The 26,926-nt window shown below is 36.5% G+C and overlaps 1 protein-coding gene across 3 annotated transcripts in view; it reads right to left on the bottom strand.

Moving 5' to 3' along the window:
• Positions 1–26,926, bottom strand: part of LOC113515212 (WW domain-containing protein tag-325-like) — a 178,256-nt gene that overhangs the window by 64,283 nt on the left and 87,047 nt on the right. The window contains exon 1 of one of the 3 annotated variants that reach the window (XM_052895859.1): positions 10,504–12,199. The exons of the other annotated variants lie outside the window; for them this stretch is intronic. Within the exon in view, the coding sequence (XP_052751819.1) occupies positions 10,504–11,694 (1,191 nt within the window). The 5' untranslated portion in view covers positions 11,695–12,199. Of the gene's footprint in view, positions 1–10,503; positions 12,200–26,926 lie in introns of those variants that run through there. 3 annotated transcript variants of the gene reach the window in all.

Raw genomic sequence — 26,926 nt, 5'->3', positions numbered from 1 at the left:
TTTATTTCTTATTTTATTTTTAATGAGGCACACATAACAAATTATAACCATGTTAGGTTTATATATAGTTAGTTTATATATTAGGTTTATATACCAGAGGGAGACTTTGTACAAAAGTCGATTGCTTGGATACCTCTGTCCCATTCGTGTTTCTACCGTGAAGCAGGTGTGTTTGCATGGCTGTGTTTTGGTTTGAAGGGTGGGATATGGCGTGAATTTACTGGATACAGAGGAATAACACCTGAGTCCTCAGGAATGGCAACGCATGGGCGGTATCATGGGCGAAACAGTATACTCTGTTATGTGCATGGTACTGCTCATGTCTATAGGCAACGGTTACCACTTTCCATCAGGTGAGCCGTCAGCTTGTTTGCCATTCTAAGTTGTATAAAAAAAATATAGGTAATTATGGTTTTTATACTAGGTTACAATTCAAAAACATGTGTTATGTGTACAATATTATGACTCTACAAGTTATAAACAAGGGGGGAAAAGGATTGTTAGCAATGGAGTTTGACAGCCCCATTGCTAGCAATATATCTTATTAGGTCGACCTCCACGTGGTTCCCCTTGGAAACCATCGTGAACAATTCTTGTTGAATTCGTCACGATGGGCTAACTGACCTACTTCATCCTCACCTATCATCCTTCACTGGTGCCTCGCCGGTGTATACCGATAGCGCGGGTGGGGTATTCCATTATCATCCATACTATTCCATTATCATCCATTAAAAAAAAAAAGTTATAAACAATATCAAGTTGTTAATTTACAAACATAAGAACGCAGCAACAAAAGTCATTTATTACTTCACCAAGTCATGTCAATATAAAGTAAACATTATATCGTTAACATAGACAAAGTATTTACTTTTTTTTCTTATCTGTGTCATTACTAGTCATCGAGTCAACTAATTATAAGGCCGAAGAGCATTGGCCCAACTCATTTACAATTGGTATTAGAAAGAAAACGTAACGCCTGAATGCGTGGATGGTGATAAAAAATGTACAGTACAGCACGCATCGTCCACGAAACACGTTAATCATTATGAAGCCATAGTGCTTTCGTATCCTGACTGATGTTTTTTTTTTGATAGGTGAAAATGGTATGGTAACCCCGCTTGGGCTAACGGTATACGCTGACGAGGCATCAGTGAAGGGTGATAGATGAGAATGAAAACAGGCCAGTTAGCCCATCATGATGAATTCATCAGGAATTAACCGTGATAGTTTCCAGGGGAAACCGCAAGGAGGTCGACCTGGTTGGGTATATTGCTAGCAATGGGCTTCTCAGTCTCCATTACTAACAATCCCTTTCCCCCCTTCTGACTGATGTTAGGAATGCAATTGTGATTTTGTCCACTTGTTTCTTCATCATCATCATATGAGCCATTAACTGTTCACTTCTGAACATAAGCCGGGGGAGGCTAACAAAGGGGAGGGGGGTTTGCCAGTAATAGCCACGTTTGGCAACCTCAGTTAGACTTTGGTGATGTTTTAAGAGGAACGCTGCTGCCCATCCCTTGACCATTGCGTTCCCTTAGTTGCCTCTTAAAAAAAGGATGGGAGGTGGACCATTCTATGCTGTATCCACACGGCGAATTTGTTTATTTATATACTAGAATTTTAGAAAATTGTTGTTTACACGGGCAACATTTGACATTAAGCTAAAAATTTCACGAAGTAGCAATTTATACAAAAAAAATCTGGGGCTCACTAATCTGTACAAAGTTATCTTATTCAAATTACACGTTTTTTTTTTTTTTTTGGAAAAAATTATCAGTTTAACTGGTCTGGTGATAATTTTTCCATTAAAAGAATGGAAATCATTTCGATTTCATTGTAATATGTATATAAAGTAACACGGTTTATTATGAGTAAACAGATATAGATGTTTGGCTCTATTCCTTTGCTTTTCCTGTTGCAATGAATAATACCTAAATAATGTAATAGCAGAGCGACCATATAAGCACATTTCCTCCATTTTGGAATTCTAAAATTGTTGTTATTTTAAGGATATAAATTAATGTAGATTTGTTTCCGTAATTAACACTATTTATATCATATGACTTGTTATTTTTAACAATTACATCGAAAAAGCCTCGACTAGTTTCGGAATCAATTCGTGATCCTTAGTCATGAGCGACTGTGACGCGAGCACTAGCCTGACTGTGAAAATAATTTATTTTTTATAGTTTCTATTAAGGTTTTGTACATTAAAAATTTTGAAATGTGCATCGTATGGCATTGTACCATAGTGTGGTATGAAACAAAGGTACACAGGTTATATACAGCGTTTAGGATAATATATCTAAAAGAGTACTAAATATTATAATAGGTAATAATAGATATGGATAGATTTTATAATAGATAAGTACTATAAAACTAGTTCTTCAAAAATTTTAAGACGTTACGTCTTCATCTTTGTCCTTCGTGTTATCCATTCCAGATAGATCCTAATTTCATTTTTACCATTTATAAACTACTATATATATTTTCTAAAATGGAATCGTAATTAAAAAAAAATAACATTTTAAATTACGAATACAATATCTCTAAACACTTACGTTAATTTTTATTATATATATATATAGCAGGAAATTAATGAAACCACTGTTTGTCAAAAACAAACAAAAACATAGTTATTTCATTAATTTCCCATTACACATGTATATAAATTAGTGGCAACACTATTAACATTAGGCTTTATAAGGTTCGAACATAAACAAATCGGTAATCTAGGTTGTCCATGTCGTAACTATGAGGTATTGCGTTTTAATTGCTTGCGCGACCGCTTGTAACAAGCAATTTTGCTAACATTTTAGAAGTAAACTGGTTTAATACATATTCATGTGGCAAGTGCTTGTCGTTGAGGCTTATTGCCAAAGTAACATGTTAATTGGAATCGCTCATAAAAAATATTTGTGTAACAGAAAAAGAGCGGGAAAAAATGTTATATGAAAGTGCATTATGAACGAGTAGTTTTTCCTTTTATCTTTTTTGTAATGTTTGCTTGTAAATGGATACATAGTTGCATAAAGAATAAACTCAAAAATTACTGAACTTTGTACTTAAATATCTAATTTTATTAAAATATAACGGTTTAAGAGCTTCCTCATAGGTTATGATGGTATAGATCGTTTACTAATATAACAAATATGAAAGTAGGTTTTTTGTTTATTTATTTGTTACTCTCTTGGCACATTTGGAGAACAAAATATTTGATGTTTGGAAAAAAAAAACAAAATCAGCATCTGGCAACCCTGCCTTAAGCTCGGAAATTTTAGAGATTTGTAACTCAAGGGTAAATGAGCATGCGGCTAACCTAATGGTAAGTGACTACCGCCGCCCATGATCACCCGCAACACCAGAGACATTGCAGGTGTACTACCAGCCTTTTAAAATGGAATATGTTCTTTTTTTGAAGGTTGTGATGTCGTATCGGTTCAGAAATACTGCTGCTGGAAGTTGATTCCAAAGAGTGGTTGTGCGTGGAAGAAAGTGCCTTGAAAAACGCACGGTGAAAGACCGCCACTCGTCCAGATGATTGGAATGGAACTTTAATTTGTGGTGGGTTGTACGGTGGTTAAAATCAGCAGCAGGTATCAATCCGAACAATTCCTTAGAGCATAACTCATGATATTTTTTTTTATACAACTTAGAATGGCAAACAAGCTGACGGCCCACCTGATGGAAAGTGGTAACCGTCGCCTATAGACAAGAGCAGTAGCATGGACATAACAGAGTATACTGTTTCGCCCATGATATCCCCCATGCGTTGCCATTCCTGAGGACTCAGGTGTTATTCCTCTGTACTTAGTAAATTCACGCCATATCCCACCCTTCAAACCGAAACACAGCCATGCAAACACAACTTATCACTCCCTCTGGTAAAATGATAAATTCGGTCAAAAAGATGCAACATCTTTACGCAGTTTAAACATACTTAATTTCATTTACTATTCTGACAATTGTTAACTCTTTATAACGGAAACTCTTATAATTTTAAGTTCTCTTCTGTACATTCAGTGCCTCAATTCCTCGACTACCGAATTGTACGTCGTTTCCGTGAACCGTATCTTCGAATATGATATTCCTTACACGTACCAGAAGCAGAGCCGCATGCCCTTTTTAATTTTCAAACCTACTTTTTATTTCAAACCAAATTCAATGCTAATTAGAGATCATAAACGCACTATATATATATATATATATATATATATATATATATCTATATATATATATATATATATATATATATATATAGTACCGAGGTAAGTGTTTAAAGACTTGAAATACAACAAGTATAGTAAAGTAAAAATAGATAGATACATTAATTAAAATTTATGTCTACAAATTATGGAATTTAATTACTTATATACTTATATATTTGACACAAAAAAAAACAAAAGTAAAGCTTTACTTGAAATCTATATATTAATACGTGAAACAAAAGCTTTGTACGCCTTTTTAGGAAAATTGCGCGAACAAAGAAGTATGAAATTTCGCACACTTATAGTTTATATCGAGAACGAGTGCAGAATGCTAATATTTTTTTTTAATTATGCATAAAAAATACATTAAATAAAAAAATTATACACACTACCATGTATTTTTTTTTGATGGGTGAAAATGGTATGGTAACCCAGCTGCGCTAACAGGATACGCTAGCGGAGCACCAGTGAAGAGTGATAGATGAGAATAAAAACAGGCTAGTTAGCCCATCATGATGTATTCATCAGGAATTAACCATGATAGTTTCCAGGGGGAACCGCGAGGAGGTCGACCTGGTTGGGTATATTGCTAGCAATGGGATTCTCAGTCTCCATTACTAACAATCGCTTTTCCCCCTGCATTACCACGTATTTGACACAAACACGAATATATATATATATATATATATATATATATATATATATATATATATATATATATATATATATATATATATATATATATATATATATATATATATATATATATATATATATATATATATATATATACTTTTGTTTATTGTTAAAGTCTGTGGTCAAATTGAGAATAGATTAATATTGTTTGTCTTGAATATTATTTGTCTACAGCAGTGATTCTCAACCTTTTTTTCGTTGCGGCACATATTTAACGATTTCAAAATTTGCCGGCACACAAAGAAAAAGATAAAAATTATTTACTTACTACAACACACTGCATGAATAGTTTATGACAAAATTTTTTAATATTTGCAAAATTTGGCGGCACACAAAAGTGCCGCGGCACAGTGGTTGAGAATCACTGGTCTATAGTCTTAATGAGTGTTCATTTATTACCATATATGGTTATGGTCGAATATTGACCAGTGGTCTCTAGTAATAATGAACACACGATTAGGTACATATAGTGAATATTAATTTTAATGTAAATTTTTTATCAAAATTTCATTATCACTCGAACTTTTGACTCTCGCAAATTTGATAAATAATATACCTAGGTATTTATAACTGTGGTAATTTATGATAACAGAGGTCGATTTTGCAAAAACAATACGCACGTATTAATAAGCCATAACCAGAGGGAGCCTTTGTACAAAAGTCGATTGTTTGGATACCTCTATCCCATTTGTGTTTCAACCGTGAAGCAGTTGTGTTTGCATGGCTGTGTTTCGGTTTGAAGGGTGGGACATGGCGTGAATTTACTGGGTACAGAAGAATAACACCTGAGTCCTCAGGAATGGCAACGCATGGGGGGGGGGGGCATCATGGGCGAAACAGTATACGTTGTTATGTCCATGGTACTGCTCATGTCTATAGGCGACGGTTATCACTTTTCATCAGGTGGTCCGTCAGCTTGTTTGCCATTCTAAGTTGTATAAAAAAAAGCAATGTTTAATTAAGGAATTTAATTACTTATATACTTATATATTTGGTGGGGATTTGAGTGGCGACCCTATACGAGCAAACGTAGTGTACGACACTCATTAGATGGAGCGACGACCTCAATCGCTTTGCATTGTAGAAAGTCAGTGGATGCAAGTGGTTCAGGACTGTTCCTTATGGCAGTCTATGGGGGAGAGCTATGTCCAGCAGTGGACAGATAATGGCTGATATGATGAAGATCACTTCACAATTCATAATGTTAATATTATAAATTTGACAGTGAGTTTGTTTGTTACTTTACAGCACCTTAACTACTTCACCAATGACTATTTGTATTATATAATACAGGCAGATCAAGGAAGGAGTTGGTGTCGTGTCGTATCAAGAGGTGAAGAGACACGCTGAAAATCGTAGTGAGTGGCAAGAGCTGCACCGACAAGAGCTCAGCTCTTGAATAGGATAGATAGATAGATAGATTAGACGTGGACAAAGACAGTAAAAGCCAGTTGTATGCTATAAAATTATTATTACTATTAATACTGTACATTATATTTAGTCAAAGCAATATTTAGAATTCGATTAGTCATGACCAAGACGCCATATGTAGCTGTTATCAGATAAAACATGTACACATACGGACATACATAAGTATTTTTATATTAAAATGACGTAATGCTAGATGATTTACGATCGCAGTGTACGAGTATAATGACTCTTATGTAGTACTTTATCCATTCACCATAAATAATGTGAATTTATTATTTTTCTGTATTGTTATACCACTATGTGTCCTGGCATGGAAAAGATCACCTCTTCTTTTCCCATGGGTGTTGTAAGAGGTGTTGAGGGAGACTTTGTACAAAAGTCGATTGCTTGAGTACCTCTGTACCATTCGTGTTTCAACCGTGAAGCAGTTGTGTTTGCATGGCTGTGTTTCGGTTTGAAGGGTGGGATATGGCGTGAATTTACTGGGTACAGAGGAATAACACCTGCGTCCTCAGGAATAACAACGCATGAGGGGTATCATGGGCGAAACAGTATACTCTGTTATGTCCACGGTACTGCTCATGTCTATAGGCGACGGTTACCACTTTTCATCAGGTGGACTGTCAGCTTGTTTGCCATTCTAAGTTGTATGAAAAAAAAGAGTTTACAATCATTTGTTATTATTGTTACTCAGGGATAATTATAAATAACGAAATGGATTCTTCTGTAGTATCTATGCATCAAAGAAAGGTTGTGGACTTTTTTTTTGATGGGTTAAAATGGTATGGTAACCCCGCCTGCGTTAACGGGATACGCTGGCGGAGCACCAGTAAAGGGTGATAGATGAGAATGAAAACAGGCCAGTTAGCCCATCATGATGAATTCATCAGGAATTAACCGTGATAGTTTCCAGGGGAAACCGCGAGGAGGTCGACTTGGTTGAGTATATTGCTAGCAATGGGATTCTCAGTCTCCATTACTAACAATCACTTTTTCCCCGTGCATGATCGACTAACACCATGCACGTTTGCCATTCGAGTAATCGTTTAATTACAATGGGCTTCGTTCAATTAATGTTTTTAGTACCTACACTAGTTTTAAATTTATTAAAAGGTACATCCAAAATATTTTTCGGTATCTTATTATAACATTTAATGCTCATACAAATTTGTAACCATGGATGTAGTACAATGTACTCGCGTTTTATGACGTCGCCATAACACTAAAAACAATATCGCGTAATTCTCGCGGGAATGGCAGATAAAGAGTTGAACGTGGGCGAGACCACAGTAAATTGATAAATTGCAAATAAATATTATAAAGAGGAAAGATTTGTATTTTTGTGCGTATGTTTGTTTGTAATTAATAAACTCAAAAACTACTTTGCCAATTTCAAAAATTCTTTCACCATTAGAAAGCTACATTCACCCTGAGTAACATATATTTATTGCTAGAAAAGATTAGGGATCCTTATTAAAACTTTAGTAACGTAACTCACGGTGTAAACAAATGCTACAAAATATCTTTCGTCGCGTGCGCTGCGGAAACTATTGGTGATAGAACAAAAGTATGTTGTACAATATTGAAGAAAATATCAATAACTACAAAAAACTTCCCGATACTATATGTCCAACTATTATCGTTATGTTACAATTATCACTTTTTAAAATATTGTAAAAACGTCCACCTGTGCGACACGGGCCGCTAGTTGCAAATAAAATCATAGTGTTTATAAGCGTTCTTTAAATTTCTTTGTAACCGACTTCAAATACAAGGATCGGTTTTCATTTCGGCTGTATGCTTTTTGTTTGTTGCCTTATAATTCCGTCGGTTATAAAATAATTTAGAATTTTTTTTTCTAAAAGGATTAATACTTTCAGATTGGTTGCATAGAAATTTTATGAAAATCGTCTCTGTAGTTTAATTTTTAAATAACTAGTTTTCCCACAGTTGAAGTTGGTTTGTTTTGTGGAACATAATCTTATAAATGCTATTCAAATAATCATCATCATATCAGCCTTTAACTGTCCACTGCTGAACATAAGTCTCCCACTTGGAGGGGTTTTGCCAGTAATTACCACGCTTGGCTGGCAGATTGGCAACTGCAGGTGGACTTTAGAAATGTTTTAATAGGGACGCTGCTGCCCATCGCTCTAACATTAAGTTTCCTTAGTCGCCTCTTACGACACCCACAGGAAAGGAAGTAGTGGCCTATTCTATGCCGGGACCATACGGCTCTTCAAGTAAAAATGCAATTTAATCGTGTATAATTTTCTAACTTTTCGTGTAACTATTTGAATAATTTACTTCTTAAATAATTATTTCGAAAACATTAGGAAATGAACTAGCTACATTATTTAGAAAATATTTATCCAAATACTTATGAATTGGTTTTCCAATTTATTCACAGAGTAAATAATCGATATGTTATTTAAGAGTCGGCACTATTGACGTAATGCAATGAAACTGGAATATGTATCTATGCAACCAACTAGAAGTATCAAGACAATAAAATAAATGAACATTCGTTATTTATATCTAACCCCTTTTATAGATTAAATTGTCTTTTTTAATAATACACTTAGATTCAGAATCATCGTCTTTAAATTCAAATATTTATAGTGTTCAAATTTCTTTATACTTACGAATGTAAATAAATATTAACTTTTTTTTAAAAAAATATCTAAATTATGCAATCAAACTACTCAGCTCTATGCAACATTTCAATACAAACTCACCAAAAACTCGTTTATCCTGTCACTAACAGAGATCAAAGTGTTTTATCTATCTAGATGACTACTTAATTTTGACGGATCTTAGTCTGATAGACATTCGGACATTTTCAATATTTATAATTTTAGTTTTGTAATTATTAAATATTGTTTACTTCTATTTGTATTAATTAGATCGTGAATTGATTGTGATAAAAAATTTGGCGCCAAATTCATAAACATGTCACATCACTACTCGTATTTTTTTTTATTTTAATTATTTATTTATTGTGAAACACATTACGATAATAATATTCTAACGAAAGATAAATCGTGTAATGAATTTGTAAATATACTTAGTTACATTATGAACTGGAAAATATGATGTGAAAAGATGAAGTGGAGCGTATATTGTCAGAAAATAGAATATTTAAAAATGGGCTACAGAGCTCTAATATTTTATAAAAATAGATATGTATGTATATTTCAGTGGCCTGTTTGTTTATAGTTATAGGTTAAGTGGGCCGTAAAAATCGGTTAATATTTCATTTCATTCCATACAGTTTAGTAAAACCATTCCGAAAGAAATATCCTTATATATATAGATATATAATGTACAACATTATATATCTACCTCCGCGCATTAATGTTCCAATTACTGTCAACATACAGTATTGAATGATTTATTTATTGATTTGTTTACATTTTCAACCGACTTTAAAAAGAAGGACGTTCATTTTTTTCTTTTCTTTTCATATTTGTCACCTCACAACTTCAACAGTTGTAAACCGATTTGGAAAATTCTTTTTTTTATCTGAAAGGTTATATTTATAGATTTTTACCATAGATATTTTATAAAAATAGTTTAGTTTTTAAATTATTATAACTGGTTATGTCACTATTGAAGTCAGTTGTTTGTAGGATTTATTTATTTGATAGGTTTATTTATGTCATAGCATATTTTCTTATTTATCTGTATTATATATAAGACGGTTGTAAATAAAAAATGCATTATTTGCGACCGATTCATCTCTTTGGTAACAAACTTAAACTAATTTGTATAAAAGCACGTAACCAAATAGTTTGACGTCCATAGATGGATGTAGGATATGACTGTGAAGCAATAAAATATACGAGCAATCAAATAAATTGAGCATTGAATTCGGATGTATGAATTGTGATCTTTTACTTTCATTTACATCCTTATTGTTGAAAAACATTAATCACCATGCTTCTACATAACATTTCCTGCATACTGCGATGATATAAATTCAGCAAATAATACTTTAGAAATGCAATAACCTCAATTATATTCCTAATTAAATTACTCATACGCAACAAGTTATTAATTTACTGGGATCGCCGCACTGATGTTAACGTTGTTATTTCCTTTTCTGTATAATCAGTCATCAGGGAGATAATGATGTGGCAACACACATTTCTCAATCACTTACCTCGTCTTCCTCGTCGTCGTTGTAATAAGGATCGAAGAGCAGATTCTTCCAGAATATGACGTCCGGCGGTATTGCGTACGCGTCGTGATCCCGCAAATTTTCGTACAAAGGGCTCTCGCGACTGACACCCTCCGAACTAGCACTTATCGAACAACTCTCCACTTCGACACTGCCTCCACAGGAGCACCCTTCGTCCGTGTAACTCAAACCGAACTCGATTTCCTCGTAAATGTTCTCGTCGGTGAGCGCATCGCGGACGGGTTCGTAGCCGTCGTCGGTTGGTCTGTCCGGCGTCATAGCGGCGACTGGCATTTCGTTGTCAACACACCTGCCTCCCACCTCTTGGAGAGCGTACACCGAGTACCGCGCCGGTTCAAAGTCGTTTGCCGTGTCAAACGATAGCCGCGACACAGTCGCATGGTGTTGGGACACCACCCGCCTCAGTATCTCGTCGGAGTTGTGAAAACCACTTGAATGGGACCACATCACGGCGTACTCGTCTCTGGCCTCGTTCTCTGTATCCGTACTGCACTCTCTGTAACTCCAGTTAGTGCTTTCACTGTCGCTGTCCGATCCCAGCCGTTTCGCCACCTCCATTATTGTGTTCTCCGTTCTCGCTTCCACGTAGTCGTACCCCGATGATGTGGACGACGACCTTCTTAACCTAACCTTGCGCGGTATCTCCGGCGTGCCTTCACCCTTAACAACTAAAGAATTCGTATCACTAGAGCACACTTTTACACTTCTGGCCGGCGTACTAGTAACAAAAGACACATCTGACATTATAGACTCACCGTCGCTGCACTCGTCCACACCGTTCACAGTTTCCACGGCTTCATCAATCACTTCTAAATCACCTTTAGACTCCGTCATCCCCTGGATACATTCGTCGAATATGTTCAGAATACTTAGTGAAACTTCCTTTTCCTCTGGCGCGAGATTTCTTTGGTATTCGTCTAATTTAAAAATTTCCTTGCCGAGTTGCGAGAGGATATCGTCGAACGCACTATCTGGCGAAGACCTGGACGACTCTTCAGACTCGGGAGATTCCGCTCTCACTGTGATTAAAGGATCGTACTCCTCTATAGATGCCCGTAAGCCGGTCAGCCAGGCGATAATCGGCTGAGCGGAGCGATCCGAGCACAACGTAGCGGCTACCGCGTTCGGAATCCAACTTGTGACTTCGCACATTGTCGCCGCTCAAAACACGATAACCGGTGTATGAATCAACGCAGCATAGAATTCCACGAAGGGACAAGGCTTAACGTTCATTACTAAATGCACAATTCTAATGTATTATTAGGACGGACCCGCTGTTTGCTGTGATGCGATATCGACGACATTTGCACTCGACCGCGATTACTTATCGCGACTGTTTCTTATTTAAACAGTGCGATGTTACGAAAACATACTATTCGAAATGCACATCTTTGACCTCAGTGATAAGAGGAGATACATTTTTCGCTCCGTATTTTTATAGCACGTATACCACACACAATTATTACCCTACAATCTATACAAAAGAACAATAAAAAATAAATAAAAGCTTTTATTGCTGGCCGAAAATAAATTAACTACGAAAATGGAATTCCGATTTCGTCGAACGATCGGATCCCATTCGCGCGCTTTTTTTCCTCGATTTTAAAAATCGAACGGAAGCGTCCGCGCGCGGCACGTCCACTGCGATAGTGGTGAGCGCGTCCAGCTCCAGCAATTAATTCGATGCGTTCATTTAGTATGGAGCCTGTGTGACCGATATTCTGCGTTATTTCTGTGGCGGAGCTGGGTGCGTGGCGTAACCACACCAAAAACTAAAAGCAAATGCACTGTGCATTAGATAAATGAAGCAGATCGGGCGCCGGGACTACATAAGCGATTTATACAGGTCGCTCGCGTGTTACGAACTCGCGGGCCGCGGCTATTGTCTGAAGAATTTTGGAATTTGTTAGTGCGAGATAACTTTGGCATTGGAGTGTCTCTATTACCAGTGCCATTAGGTTAATTACTTAATTAGACTTAAGGAACACCTTCACTGTCCATAGGAAACATATATGTATAGATGTCTACGTGTTTGTTTGTTCTTTTTTATCTTGGTACTGTAGTTAAGATTTTTTACTATACAGAATGAATCATCCTTTGAAGAAAGTGTTGCATAAGTGAAACCGAACATTTGTCCCAAAGAAACGTAGGTGAATAACACCAAAAAAAATTTCGAGTCTCTTATCACCATCCAAAGAACAAGATTTTTTTTTAAAATGTGTTGCACTGATAGAACATCCCTTTAAACGGTTACTAATGATTTTGATATCATCTTTATCAATTGACCATAAGATATATGGTATTACATTGAATAATATTTAAAAAAGACATCTTATTAAAAAAAAAATAAAGAAAATAATTCTCGTTTCGATTGATCGTATTCACGCAGAATGGAGTGGTCACTTGTTGTGCTATATTAAAAAAAGAAAATGCATTGTGACTATAGTTTTCTTTTTACATTTATTTATTATAGTCGACGCTGTGATTTGAGGATGCATATAACAATATGCCAATACGACTATATCCAATAAAAATATGTATGAGTCACCTGTTGAGGAAAAATTCAATTTGTCCTTAACTCCTGTGGTTCAGTGGCTTCTATAGGTAACAGAATTTTGAAATTGGTAATTTTTGGGTTTATTACTATTAGACAAACAAACAAACATACAAAAAACCAAATCTGTCCTCTTTATAATATTAGTATAGTACTGTAGATATAGATAAGGTCGTCCATTGTTTTCTCATTGTGATTATTTCTTGTAATTGTTTGTATCTATAATAAGTTTACTATTGTAATCTTTTAGAGGAAACGATAAAGAGTATCTATCTATCTATAAATTTTAATTATTCTTCTACATATAAGGTTGCTTGGAAGACCTTTATCTTGCTTTTATGTAATTAAGTTAATGTAATTAAATAGTCACTTTGTTTATACACATATTAATAATCTGTATGAAGGGAACAATAAAGAGTTTTCATTCATTCATTCTATCTACAAAAATATATATATCTATTAAATAATAACATATTTTTTCGTTATATATACGTGCATACATTACACAAATATAAGAAAAACAATTAATTATCATACCTGAGGGGGGTATTTTCTATTCTTATCCCTGTAGTTTTCTAAACGAAAAATCTCAAATAATTACACTTTATAACGGTATTTTATAAATATTACATGCTAAAATAGAATGTTTGTAACTTCCACAATTTTTGTGATACCCATGAAAATCGATATTTTGTACAGAGACATATGTTAATATTATTTTATAGTATTGATACTTCTAGGTAGTTGTGTATATTTATTTAACGGGTTCATTAATATAACGGCAGTGCCGACTCTTAATTCATAATAATTACTCATAACCATAGATTAAGAATAGTACTTGCTGGCATTCTCTTTCTACGTACGCAACCCATGTATTTGAATGTTTAAAAATAAAACACACTGTCTATGCCAGTACTAGTGCACATTTCACAAGCATCAGGTATATAAACATATTTGAAACCGAAATAGTGTAATTAACACACTTTTCGCTTTTGATGCATAACACCATTGTTTTATAGCCATAGAAACACCTTAAAAGCCAAACATCAAAACTCGACGTTATGTTCGCGGCGTGCGGGCCCCAGTTTAGACTGCATTAATGAATGAATAAAGCAAGCTACAAAGACCATTCATGAGAAAATTAAATTTCCACATTGGGACACGCAAAACTCACACTTATTACCAAAACCGTGCAGTTCAAAATTGCTTACAGGGCACGTTGTATTTTGAGCCCTTTAATTTTTCGTGTAAACTGTCAATGACCACTGTTTCGACTTTCGCATACATGTGCAGTTAGTTAATGAAGCCTGAATACGCTAAATATAGTTGTATATTGCTTCCGTTCGTCTGTCTATGACAGTAAGGGCGCGTGTGTGACAGGATTTGCTAAATTAACTGTTAAAAATCAAATTTGCTATGCCAATTTACATTGACGTCTCAACATGTCTTATTGACTAGTGTAATCATACCAGCCTTTAACTGTCCACTGCTGAACAGAGGTCTTCTTAACCCTTCTTTGTATAATGGTGGAAATTTCCATCATAACATTGAATGCCCAAAAATTATATAAAATAACCATTTCACTTTAAGTTGATCGTGTCTGAATACCTTTTTAATGTCCATTGCAGAAAAAAAAACATAGCTGTCAAATTAATTTTCAATCATTTTTCCTTTATTTTGAACATGAATTATATCACCTTGATTTATTTCACCAATAAAACAAATCATGCAAAGAAGGGTCTTGTTTATTTATTTTTTATTTATTTATTTATTTAAACATACGCTAAACAAACATTTCACTTAAATAATATCATTAATTACATCAACAATCTCTTTTTAAGAAAATAACATAAATTATACATGTTACATGTGACAAAACAACATAGAAATAAAGATTACACAATTATATAGTAACATTGCTATTTTATTTTGAAATTAGAATAAAAAAAGAAAAATATATAAAAAAAAAATGAATGTAACAGTGTATGTGCAAAGGACCTAACTCAGCATATGGGGAGGGAAAGGGATTGTTAGTAATAGAGACTGAGAATCCCATTGCTAGCAATATACCCAACCAGGTCGAACTCCTCGCGGTTCCCCCTGGAAACTATCACGGTGAATTCCTGATGAATTCATCATGATGGGCTAACTGGCCTGTTTTCATTCTCATCTATCACGCTTCACTGGTGCTCCGATAGCGTATCCCGTTAGCGCAGGCGGGGTTACTATTCTATTTTCACCCATAAAAAAAACTCAGCATATGTCGCAGTTTCATATCTGAAGCTATGACACTGATTTTCAATAGGCCCTAGTCTGTTTAGTAGTTATAATTGTTACTTAGCATACATTGACGCTTATCTGTGAGAGCTGTATGCACCTTTAATTGATGTGTTCATATAGCCTTAAGCTTGGTAGTGAGGAGTGAGATTTTTTTGTTCAAACTTAGATGTAAGCATTTTTTTATAGTAGTTTTTCTCTTGTACTTACTAATAACATTGTATATTGTCTGCTTAATTACTATGAGCATATTGTTGGTGTGTCTTTTATAAATAAATAAGTAGTTGTAACGCTTGGTAGGCGGAATGGATTTTAATTCCTCTTACCACTTAATTAGTCAAAATGCAAACTTATCGTCAGAAATCGCTAGATGAATGAAAAAAATTTGTAAACAAATTTTTGACCAGTGTTTTTTTTTTATAAAACAGAGAGCAAACGAGCACGCAGCTCACCTGATGGTAAGTGACAACCGCCGCTCATGAATACCCGCAACACTAGAGGTTTTGCAGGTGTCGCGAGCTTTTTAAAAAGAAATATGCTCATTTCTCGAAGGGACAGTTCAATATTCTCTTTTTAATCTGTACAATCAAACCTGTACAACTTAATTAACCTGTACAAACAAACAAACAGACAGACAGAGAAACAAAAATATTTGTATATTTGTTACGCAACTACGCTTAAACAGCTCAACGGATTTGAATAAAATTTGGTACACGGATAAATGATATCCTAATTTGACACATAAGACAGTGATATCCACGGGGAAAGATGAGTAACAGCTAGTAAATGATAGAATAGTCTAAAAAAATTTGGTACGACAGTGACCAGCGTGCAGTCACCCATCGAAACCAATTCAGACAATTTACAGTCAGCCAGTTACTAATTGCGCCCAATGTAGCCCAATTAGTCTTTTTTTGACTCACACAAGCTGGAAATCTATTTTTACTCGTATTGTTATGTTATATTTTTATTAGTGTCCGACAGAACTTTCGGTTTCAGTTTCGGCTAGTTTCGGCCAGAAATTCTACGTTCGGATTTACCCATTCATTACTAACAATCCCTTTCCCCCCTGAGAAAGTGAGTTTGTTTGTTACATCGTGATGCCTTAATGACTAAACCAATTTGTCTTGAAGTTTGGTATAAATTTACTAGATATTTGGGACGGAGCAGTCTTCTCGCTTGTTCTAGTTAGCAAGGGAGCAGTCAATCCCTGTTACTAACAATCCCTTTCCTCCACCCAACCCAATGCATTTAGGCTCAGCATGTATCTTGTAAGTTTTTTTTAACAAAAAGTGCATTGCCATCTCCGCTTTGGGGTCACGGTGCGCAGGCGCAGTGACCCGCATAATAGTATTTAAATCAGCCGATAAAGATAACAGACAGACAGACGCCCTGTTGTATTGCACTCGTATCTGATGTATGAGGTACTAGGTCATATTTAAAAATAGCTTTTATTCTGACTTTTAGAACCAAAGTGATATGGTCAAGAAACAGTCGAAATTGTGTCTGAAAACGTCAAATTTCACGTTTACGTAGGGCTGGCATCATTTAAATTGTCGACACCGGATGAATACGGCAAAAATCCCGGACATTTGAGCGAAATATGGTTTTTCCCCAGACACCTCTGAAAAAAGTTTTTTTTTTTAACAAAAATTATAAGATTGTTATATAAAAAACAGGGTTATTGTGGATGAATTTGTAACTAAGATTTATTTCAATTGATCGCCTACCTACAAAATTTTTCCCTAACAACAAAAGACACTTTTCAAAAACCCTGCCGAACGGTCCCCGGACGCCCTTCAAACTAGAACAAATCCCGGGAATTCCGAACGGATGGCAGCCCTACGTTTACGTTACGTTAGGTGTTTAAAGTTTTGAACGGTAGTTCAAAACTGTTAAAACATCTGTTCCTTTGAATTGTTATAATAGGATTTAGGACGAACGATATATCCATATTACTAGATACAATATGAAATAGGTACGTATTTACTAGGTACAATATAAATAAAAACACCAATTTGAATTCGTAAATTCGGAATATCATTTCATGGTCGATACCGACGTGTAACAACCCTGACACAGATAGGACCACGGTGACTGGGGGGTCTATCACCACCACCGTCACTAGTAACCGTGGTCCTATCTCTGTCAGGGTTGTCACACGTCGGTACGTGCGAAGCGATGATCGATAGACAAGAAACTTTTTTTTTTCTTGCGCCGCAATTAATTTTCTCCTGTTAAGTAATAATAAGGTAGCCGCTACGATTCCCAGTTAGATCATGAATATTGATGGAGTCCGTCGCATGATGATACGATCTGATACGCATATGATGGTCGCATTAACATGTTTAATACTAGTGTCCAATACATATATAATTACATCCGTATTGTATGTATGTTCATTCAAAGTAAATTATTGCCTGTTTTTCTATACTTGTCATCCTTAGTATGTATTATAAATGGGAAAGTGGGTTTGTTTGTTAGCTTATAGCGCCTTAACGGCTTAACCGATCACTATGAAGTTTGATACAAACATAATATATGGGATGGAAATGGATGAAGGCTACTTTTGCAATTTTTTTTTAGACAACTTTAAATGGTAGTCAAGCCGAGGGCCTGCCTGATGGAAAGCGGTTACTGCTTTTAAAATGATAATGGAATGGTAACCCCGCCTGCGCTAACACTGGCGGGGCACCAGTGAGGGATGATAGGTGAGAATGAAAAGGCAGGTTAGTTAGCCTATCGAGATGAATTCACTCGGAATAGAACACGATAGTTTCCAGGGGGAACCGCGAGGAGGTCGACCTGACATTTTTAACAATCAATTATCCCCCCTATAATAAATGATTGGAAACTACCTTTCCTTTCCAACCCAACAATTACTCTTATTCATCAAACCGCATACTTGGGGGGAAGGGATTTTTAGTAATGAGTAGACTAGTCCCTATTGGTATCAATATACCCCATCATGTCGACCTCCACGCGGTTCCCCCTTAAAACCATTGTAACAAATTTATCGTTGAATTCGTCACGATAGGCCAACTGACCTGCTTTTTCATCCTCACCAATGTTGCTCTGCCAATGTACCCGTAACGCAGACCTCACACTTTTATTGACACATCTAATTAAGAAATAATAAAATCCAAAATGGAGGTACATTAAATTGTTAAACATAATGCATTATTTTCGACAGATACGGGCTGCGTTACTAGGGCAGGCAATAACCCCAATAAGCGGCCCCTGCCGTTTGATAATGTCGGAAGGGTGTTAACATAAAGTTAATTTGTTAACAATCATAATACCTGCATGATATGGTGAGTATAATACGGCCACTTTCTACTTTTGAATTGCTTTCAGATATGTTTTCTCCAACGAACACTCAGGTTATGGAATGAGCTCCCTGCCGAGGTTTTCCCATGAGACTACAGCATGGGGTTCTTCAAAAGGGGGGTAAAGAGGTTTCCTCAGGGTCGGCAACGCTCGCGTAATACCTCTGATATTGCAGGCGTTCATAGGCTACGGTAACCGCTTACCATCAGATGGGCTGTATGCTTGTTTGCCACCTCAAGGGTATAAAAAAAAAATGTTTTGCATCGTCATCACTCCTGTTTATATGCAGGCATAGATAAAAATCTTTAACTTAAAACTGAATGAAAAATTTGGTTTATTCTTACCAAAAATTCGTAATTTGAAAGCGCCCGAAACTTACCTGTAAAGAAGAAAATATGATATCAAGTAAATTTTACACAATTCTGTATAAAAGTTTGGGGGGTAGGGTTTGTTAGTAAAAGGGTCTAATTTGTACATTGCCACCAGTACTCGTATACTCTGACAGATCGACCTCCTTGCGGTCCGCCATGGTGAGACCAGTGTGTACCGACAATTCAGGCGGAATTACTCTTTCACTATCATCCATTGATAAAACACTCCATAATAAAATAAATGTAAAAAATCAGCAGCGCCTCTGGCGGACAGTTACCGAAACTTCGATTTCCTTACAAACTTGTCGAACCTTAAGACGGGGGGGAAAGGGATTGTTAGCAATGGAGTTTGACAGCCCCATTGCTAGCAATATTCCTTATTAAGTCGACCTCCACGTGGTTCCCCCTGGAAACCATCGTGAACAATTCTTTTTGAATTCGTCACGATGGGCTAACTGACCTACTTCATCCTTACCTATCATCCTTCACTGGTGCCCCGCCCCTCTGGTGGGTACTGATAGCGCGAGTGGAGTTACCAATCCATTATCATCCATTAAAAAGACTATTTGTCATAATATATATATATATATATATATATATATATATATATATATATATATATATATATATATATATATATATATATACACTACTATACAGTAATAGAGGAGGAGTACTTATCACCACCTACTAAAGAAGAAGATAACCATGTCTTACTGAAAGAAGAGCGCTTATACCCAAATACCCGAGGGTACTTATCCGGAATCGAAGTCGGGTAAAGGGAAATTCCTCGAGACCCCCACCAATCCTCTCCCAGACGGTATGAAGACCCTGAACGATGATATTCATCGAACATGGACGCGACTAACTACGTAAGTCTTTATACAATTCCCAGCGGGGGCTCTGTATCAATAAACTTCCGTAGACCAACAAAAACCTAATCACCTCGAGCCTATATTAACGCCAACGTATACGTTGCAGTCAAAACTCTTATCCAGTCAAAAGTACTAATGACTAGCAAAATCAATCAAAAGTACTTTTAACTGGACAGGTTGATCAAAAGTGGATTTGACTGAAAATTATTGGTTATTAGTTGTTCGATCCTTATCCAATATTGGTGGGTAATCACATGTGAGCGAGGCGCACGCTCCACTAATTCAAGTGAAGTTGATATTCAAGTCAAACTGATAGCCTTCCGGAAGCCGTGCTTGCCGTGTTCGGTGTTAAATAAGAGTGTTCTCCTGTCCATTCTTGAGAGGCTGCTGCTCCAACCTACTAGTCAATCGCCATGCGTGTTTACCAGCAGTGCTTCGTACATCCGTGGTGAACGTGAGCCTTAAGGTTGGTGGAGCTTATATTACTCATTAATTTGGACAAAGATCTACACTCATTCAATCCATATATACATACAGTCCACATATCGATTCAAACTGGTGACCTCTAGCTACTTCAGTGTAACAATCACACATTAGTACTTTTGACTGCAAATTTGCGGTTAGGTTAGGTTACGGGAGAGTCTGGTGCACTGCAATGAGAAGGCCTATGAGTCGGGGAGCGTGCTCTTGTTTCGCACGTCTCCTTCAGATATGGACTAGGAGTTAGGCGGGCTCCCCCTCCTTGAAATGGGGTTGAGCAACGGCGATGGCGTTTTTTTTTTGATGGGTGAAAATGGTATGGTAAACTCGCCTGCGCTAACGGGATACGCTGGCGGAGCACCAGTGAAGAGTGATAGATGAGAATGAAAACAGGCCAGTTAGCCCATCACGATGAATTCATGTTGGGATTAACCATAATATTTTCCAGGGACAACCGCGAGGAGGTCGATCTGGTTGGGTATATTGCTAGCAATGAGATTCTCAGTCTCCATTACTAATAATGCCTTTCCCCTCACGGCGATGGCGTTGTTGCGGAGTAGTAATAAACCGGAACCGCAGCAAGGCTACCGTAAGTCGCAACCGAACAAGGAACAAGGAACACGTGGTGGTTTTAGCCGGTAAGAGTCCGACAGTATCTACATGCCTCCCCCGGGGTGTGTGAGACCCACACATGAGGATTACAAACGCAAAAAAAAAATGTTTAATGGGTGATAATGGAATGGTGACCCACGCTATCGATATACACCGGCGGGGCACCAGTGAAGGATGATAGGTGAGGATGAAGCAGGTCAGTTAGCTTATCGTGACGAATTCCACAAGAATTGTTCACGATGGTTTCCAGGAGGAACCACGTGGAGGTCGACCTAATAGGGCTAATTGCTAGAAATGGGGCTGTCAAACTCCATTGCTAATTGCTAATCCCTTTCCCGGATTCATTTCCGGTTAGGTTTTTTTTTGATGGGTGAAAATGGTATGGTAACTCCGCCTGCACTAACGGGATACGCTTGCGGAGCACCAGTGAAGGGTGACAGATGAGAATGAAAACAGGCCAGTTAGCCTATCATGATGAATTCATCAGGAATGAACCATGATAGTTTCCAGGGGGAACCGCGAGGAGGTCGACCTGGTTAGGTATATTGCCAGCAATGGGATTCTCAGTCTCCATTACTAACAATCCCTTCCCCCCCTGCGGTTAGGTTAGGTACTTTTAACTGTTATTTTAGTCGAGTGTATTATTGACTAGAGCATACGGTCAAAAGTAGTTTTGACTGATTTTGCTAGTCAATAGTGCTTTTGACTGGTTAAGAGTTTTAACTGCAACATACACACCGGTTATTAATATAATAAATGTACAAAAATAAACCACGTCCGCGCCACGTGTTAATGTTTACCGCTTCGGTATTGTGGGCATGGATCGTAGGCAGTCTACTTGATAGGTGGAGGATGTGGTCGTACGTAACGATAATATGTGGGTGGGCACGACTAATTGTGTACAATACAGTATGTTAAATAACGTAACCCATCCCTTGAAACTGGTGTTTACATTAATAATTAATAGAGTCTCAAAAAAACGATTATTTTCCTAGAAAAAAAAATTATATTACTAAAAAAATAAAAAATCTCGAAAAAAGAACAACCTGTATTTGTATCAATGGAACTAGACCAACTAGACCAGTGTTTCCCAACCTTTTTCGTGCCATCCTCCACTTGAACATTCTTAAAAAATTTTATGCCCCCATACATAATTTTTCCCGACAAAGTTTACTTGACGACTCTAATCGCCCAATTGATATTTTGGTAACGTCAAACTAAATTATACCTAATAAATATTTACAGCATTTTTTTTAATTACTTTTTTTTGTTAAATTTGACACCGATATCTACTCGTAGCATTGCTTTTAAATGGCTCGAAGCAAGAGGGTTAAAATCGCTTCGAGTCTATTTTTTAATTGCCACCTTAACTATCAAATTGCTCCCCTGTGGGGCGTGGGATCCACGTTGGGAAACACCGAACTATAGAGTACAAGGTACGCGCCTATTATTGTGCAGTGTCATTGATACAGATTACACAGACTGTTTTTATTTTTTATTATTTTTTTTTTATTTTATTATTTCATTTCACTGTCATATGCCATCGTCGTCATCATCGTATCAGCTGTTCCCTGTCCACTGCTGAACATAGCCCCCCCCCCATAGGTCAGCCATACTTGAACTAAATTATTTTATTTGCATCATTTTCTACGATCATTATTTTTAATTATACGCATTAAATTCCGTTCAGTAGAGAACAGATAACGGTTTATATGACGATAATGATTAAATTATTATTAATAATTATTATTTATTATTAATGCATGTTACATAAATTAGCACAGAAATGAATTTTAGAAATAATGTATTAAACGAGGTTTCATCGCTGCGCTACTAGCACCGCTAACGCCATCTATTACACACTGCTCGAAGTAGAACGCTCATATAACATGCTTATAACAAGATTTCAGTACCTGTCAAGACACTGACATTTAGTCTTAAAACTTAACTATACGCCGCTAGATGTCGTCGTATGTTTAATTTATAACAGTTATTTTTATGAATGAATAAATCGTTGTTTCGAATAATTAAATATTACTTAACAAATTATAAACAACAAAATTAAATATTAAAAAACCACATAACGGTTTTGATTAGGCGAAATGAGATTAAAAATATGTTTTATGTCCCATGTGATAGAACAATTAATCAAATCAATATCTATTCAGGGGGAAAAGGGGTTGTTAGCAATGGAGTTTGACAGCCCCTTTGCTAGCAATGTGCCCTATTAGGTCGACCTCCACGTGGTTCCCCCTGGAAACCATCGTGAACAAATCTTATTGAATTCATCATGATGGGCTAACTGGCCTGTTTTCATTCTCATCGATCACCCTTCACTGGTGCTCCGCCAGCGTATCCCGTTAGCGCGGGCGGGATTACCATACCATTTTTACCCATCAAAAAAAAAAAAACTATTCAGCCGTAATTGAGTAATAAACATCCAAATATCTTAACAACTTTCACATTGTTGGGAGTAGGACAGTAGGATAAACAAGGCTATTCAATGTTTGAATAATGGCCGAAGGTTTGTCAAGTCATTGTTGTGAGAACACGGATACATTAATTAATTTTTGAACAGCAATTAATTTCGCCGCCATGACGCCGATATCTGATTTAATCTAATTTAAAGTAACATTATTATTATTATTAACATACAGAACCCTAGAACCATAATTAGTTTTATACGCTTTGCTTTGTCTGATGCTGGTATATTTTTTTTTACTGGATGATAATGAAATGGCAACCCCGCTTGCACTAACGGTATACACTGGGGGGAAAGGGATTGTTAGTAATGGAGACTGAGAATCCCATTGCTAGCAATATACCCACCCAACCAGGCCGACCTCCACCTGGAAACTATCATGGTTAATTCCTGATGAATTCAACATGATGAGCTAACTGGCCTGTTTTCATTCTCATCTATCACCCTTCACTGGTGCTCCGCCAGCGTATCCCGTTAGCGCAGGCGGGGTTACCATACCATTTTCACCCATCAAAAGACACCCACGGGATACGAAAGGGTGGCCCATTCTATGCCAAGACCACACTGTAAAACAATGCTTGTTCCTTGTTATTTAATGCTCAATCGCTAGTTTTAGTACAATTCCGTGTATTTTCTAGCGAAATGTAACTAATTATCATTCAATGCTATACGAATCATTGTTTTTAGTTGATTTCTACAACCTTGCTTGTTTGAGATAAATAAGCAGCAATAAATTCCAGCAGCAGTATTTCCGAACCGATACGACAACATAACCTTCAAGAAAAGAGTATATTCCTTTTTAAAAGGCCGGCAGCACACCTGCAATGCCGCTGGTGTTGTGGGTGATCATGGGCGGCGGTAGTCACTTACCATCAGGTGAGCCGCATGCTCGTTTGCCCCCTGTGTTGTAAAAAAAAAAATTCTAATCACTAGCCATTATTACTATATTGTGTTCATAATTGTAAATCAATTATTTAACTGTAATCCATTATTAAGTTTGCCATTAATAGGGACTGCAATCCGGTATCATTTTCAATCTGACCAGATCCGGCCGGAAATATCCAGTTAGACTCGGCCAATTCCGGCCAGATTGATCCATTCAGGATAGTTCATCCTTTCGGTTCCATATATTAATGTGAGTGTATTATTATTAAGGTAGTTTATAAAAATAGAAATTTTATATATAAAAAATTGGTATTACGGTATTTGTTATTTTTTATACAACTTAGAATGGCAAACAAGCTGACGGCCCACCTGATGGAAAGTGGTAACCGTCGCCTGTAGACATGAGCAGTACCATGGACATAACAGAATAAACTGTTTCGCCCATGATACCCCCCATGCGTTGCCATTCCTGAGGACTCGGGTTTTATTCCTCTGTACCCTATAAATTCACGCCATATCCCACCCTTCAAACCGAAACACAGTAATGCAAACACGACTGCTTCGCGGTTGAAACACGAATGGGACAGAGGTGCCCAAGCAATCGACTTTTGTACAAAGCCTCCCTCTGGTACGTACGTAACAAATGTAAATTAAAAGCTAATATTTAATACAAACGGTCTATTTTCGGTTGTGTCCTGAAAATATAGATTTGTGTAGGTACCTATACTATAAATAATCCTAGAGTAAGTAGGACAGACTGTTTGGCGCCGTACCAAATGCACCGAGCGACTGAGACTGCTCACTGGACGCCGGAACAATTTTATTTGTATTCGTTGGACTTTTTATTGTTAACACTTTAACCGTTAGAAAGTCCGGTTTTGCTTTTTTTCCGGATTTCAAATGTAGACGCATAGATTATAAAATCTTATAAATGGAACCTTTTTTTTATCATCTGTGAGGTTTTACAGTCTATATATAGTGATAGGGTTTTTTTATGGATGATAATGGTATACTTTTTTTTGATGGATGAAAATGGTATGGTAACCCCGCCCGCGCTAACGGGATACGCTGGCGGAGCACCAGTGAAGGGTGATAGATGAGAATGAAAACAGGCCAGTTAGCCCATCATGATGAATTCATCAGGAATTAAGATAATGGTATATTTAAAATTTAATGTATGATAATTGAATGGTTACCCCGCCTGCGCTAACAGGGCACCAGTGAGGGATGATAGGTGAGAATGATAAGGCAGGTCAGTTAGTTCATCGTGATGAATACACCTGGAATTTAACATGATAGTTTCCAGAAGCGACCGCGTGGTGGTCGACCTGACAGGGTATATTGCTAGCAATGCGACTGGTAGTCCGCATTACTAACAATGTAAAAAGTGCTGTTCAAATTTATAGGCAATGGTTACCACTTCCCATCAAGTGAGACGGCTCACCTGATGGTAAGTGGTGATAAAGTATAAATACGTACTTAGTACAATTTATCTTATTTGTCTGGCTAAATCGAAACCGATATAACATTACTATAGTGTATTATTGAAATACTTTAAGATAACACAACACTAACCGCCGACCATTTCAGTTTTCAAAAGCCAATAATGAAAATAACGACTGCTCGACCTTGAGCGATATATCTATAAATCATAAACTGAGCGAAGATTATTCGTTAACAGAAAATAAACTTTATTGCACTGTAATAAAGAACAAAGTACAAGAGCATATTAAGCTGATCAATAAACAAGCTAGACAAGAAACACTAGATGGCGCTAGAATCGAGACTTGTGGTTTTTGTTGATGGTTTCGTAATTAAATAAATGTTAAGTCAAATTACAAAATTGGCGAGTGGCTTTTATTACTATGTATGAATGAGAAGTGTCGATCTTTCCATGAATTAATTAAAAGTCATACAATCTTAATGATTCTTGCAAAATGTTTGTATGTAAGTATGTGTGTTTTACAAAATTGTACAATACAGTTTTTTTTTTTTTTATTTTTACCTCATAACTTCGTCAGTTGTAAAACGTTTTGGAAAATTCTTTTATTTTTCATCTTTAAGGACTTGACTACAGACCGATCTCATAGAAATATTATCAAAAACAGACAGTCTACGATGAAATGAAATTCTGAAATTTCGGACCCAATTTCGTGTTTTTGTTTATATCAACATCGGACCAATAAATGGAGTGTAACATTTCGTTCGTCATACATCCCATCATAAAAGTCCAAAGGAACAATATTTTAACATTTTTTTTATATATATATATTTTAAGGGCTTTTACCTTCTTCAGGTATATCAGTCCTATCGTACCCTGAACTGATTTCTCAAACAAAACTTTATCTACCTTCCCTAGACGCAGAAAGAGAAGAATTAATGGGCATCAATAATTTACAGAGATGTTCACAAATTTCTGGTTTAAGTTCAGCTAACATAGTTAACATTTTTAATATTTCCAAACGGCACGTGTTATGTAATTTTAACATCAAATTTCTGTTTCGGTTGGCTCCGAATC

Source organism: Galleria mellonella, unplaced genomic scaffold (genome assembly GCF_026898425.1).
Source record: "Galleria mellonella isolate WM207_F2 unplaced genomic scaffold, CSIRO_AGI_GalMel_v1 utg312, whole genome shotgun sequence".
NCBI classification, from domain to species: Eukaryota; Metazoa; Arthropoda; class Insecta; order Lepidoptera; family Pyralidae; genus Galleria; species Galleria mellonella.
The sequence above is the reverse complement of the archived record's forward strand: the minus strand, read 5'-3'. Positions and strand labels throughout refer to the sequence as shown.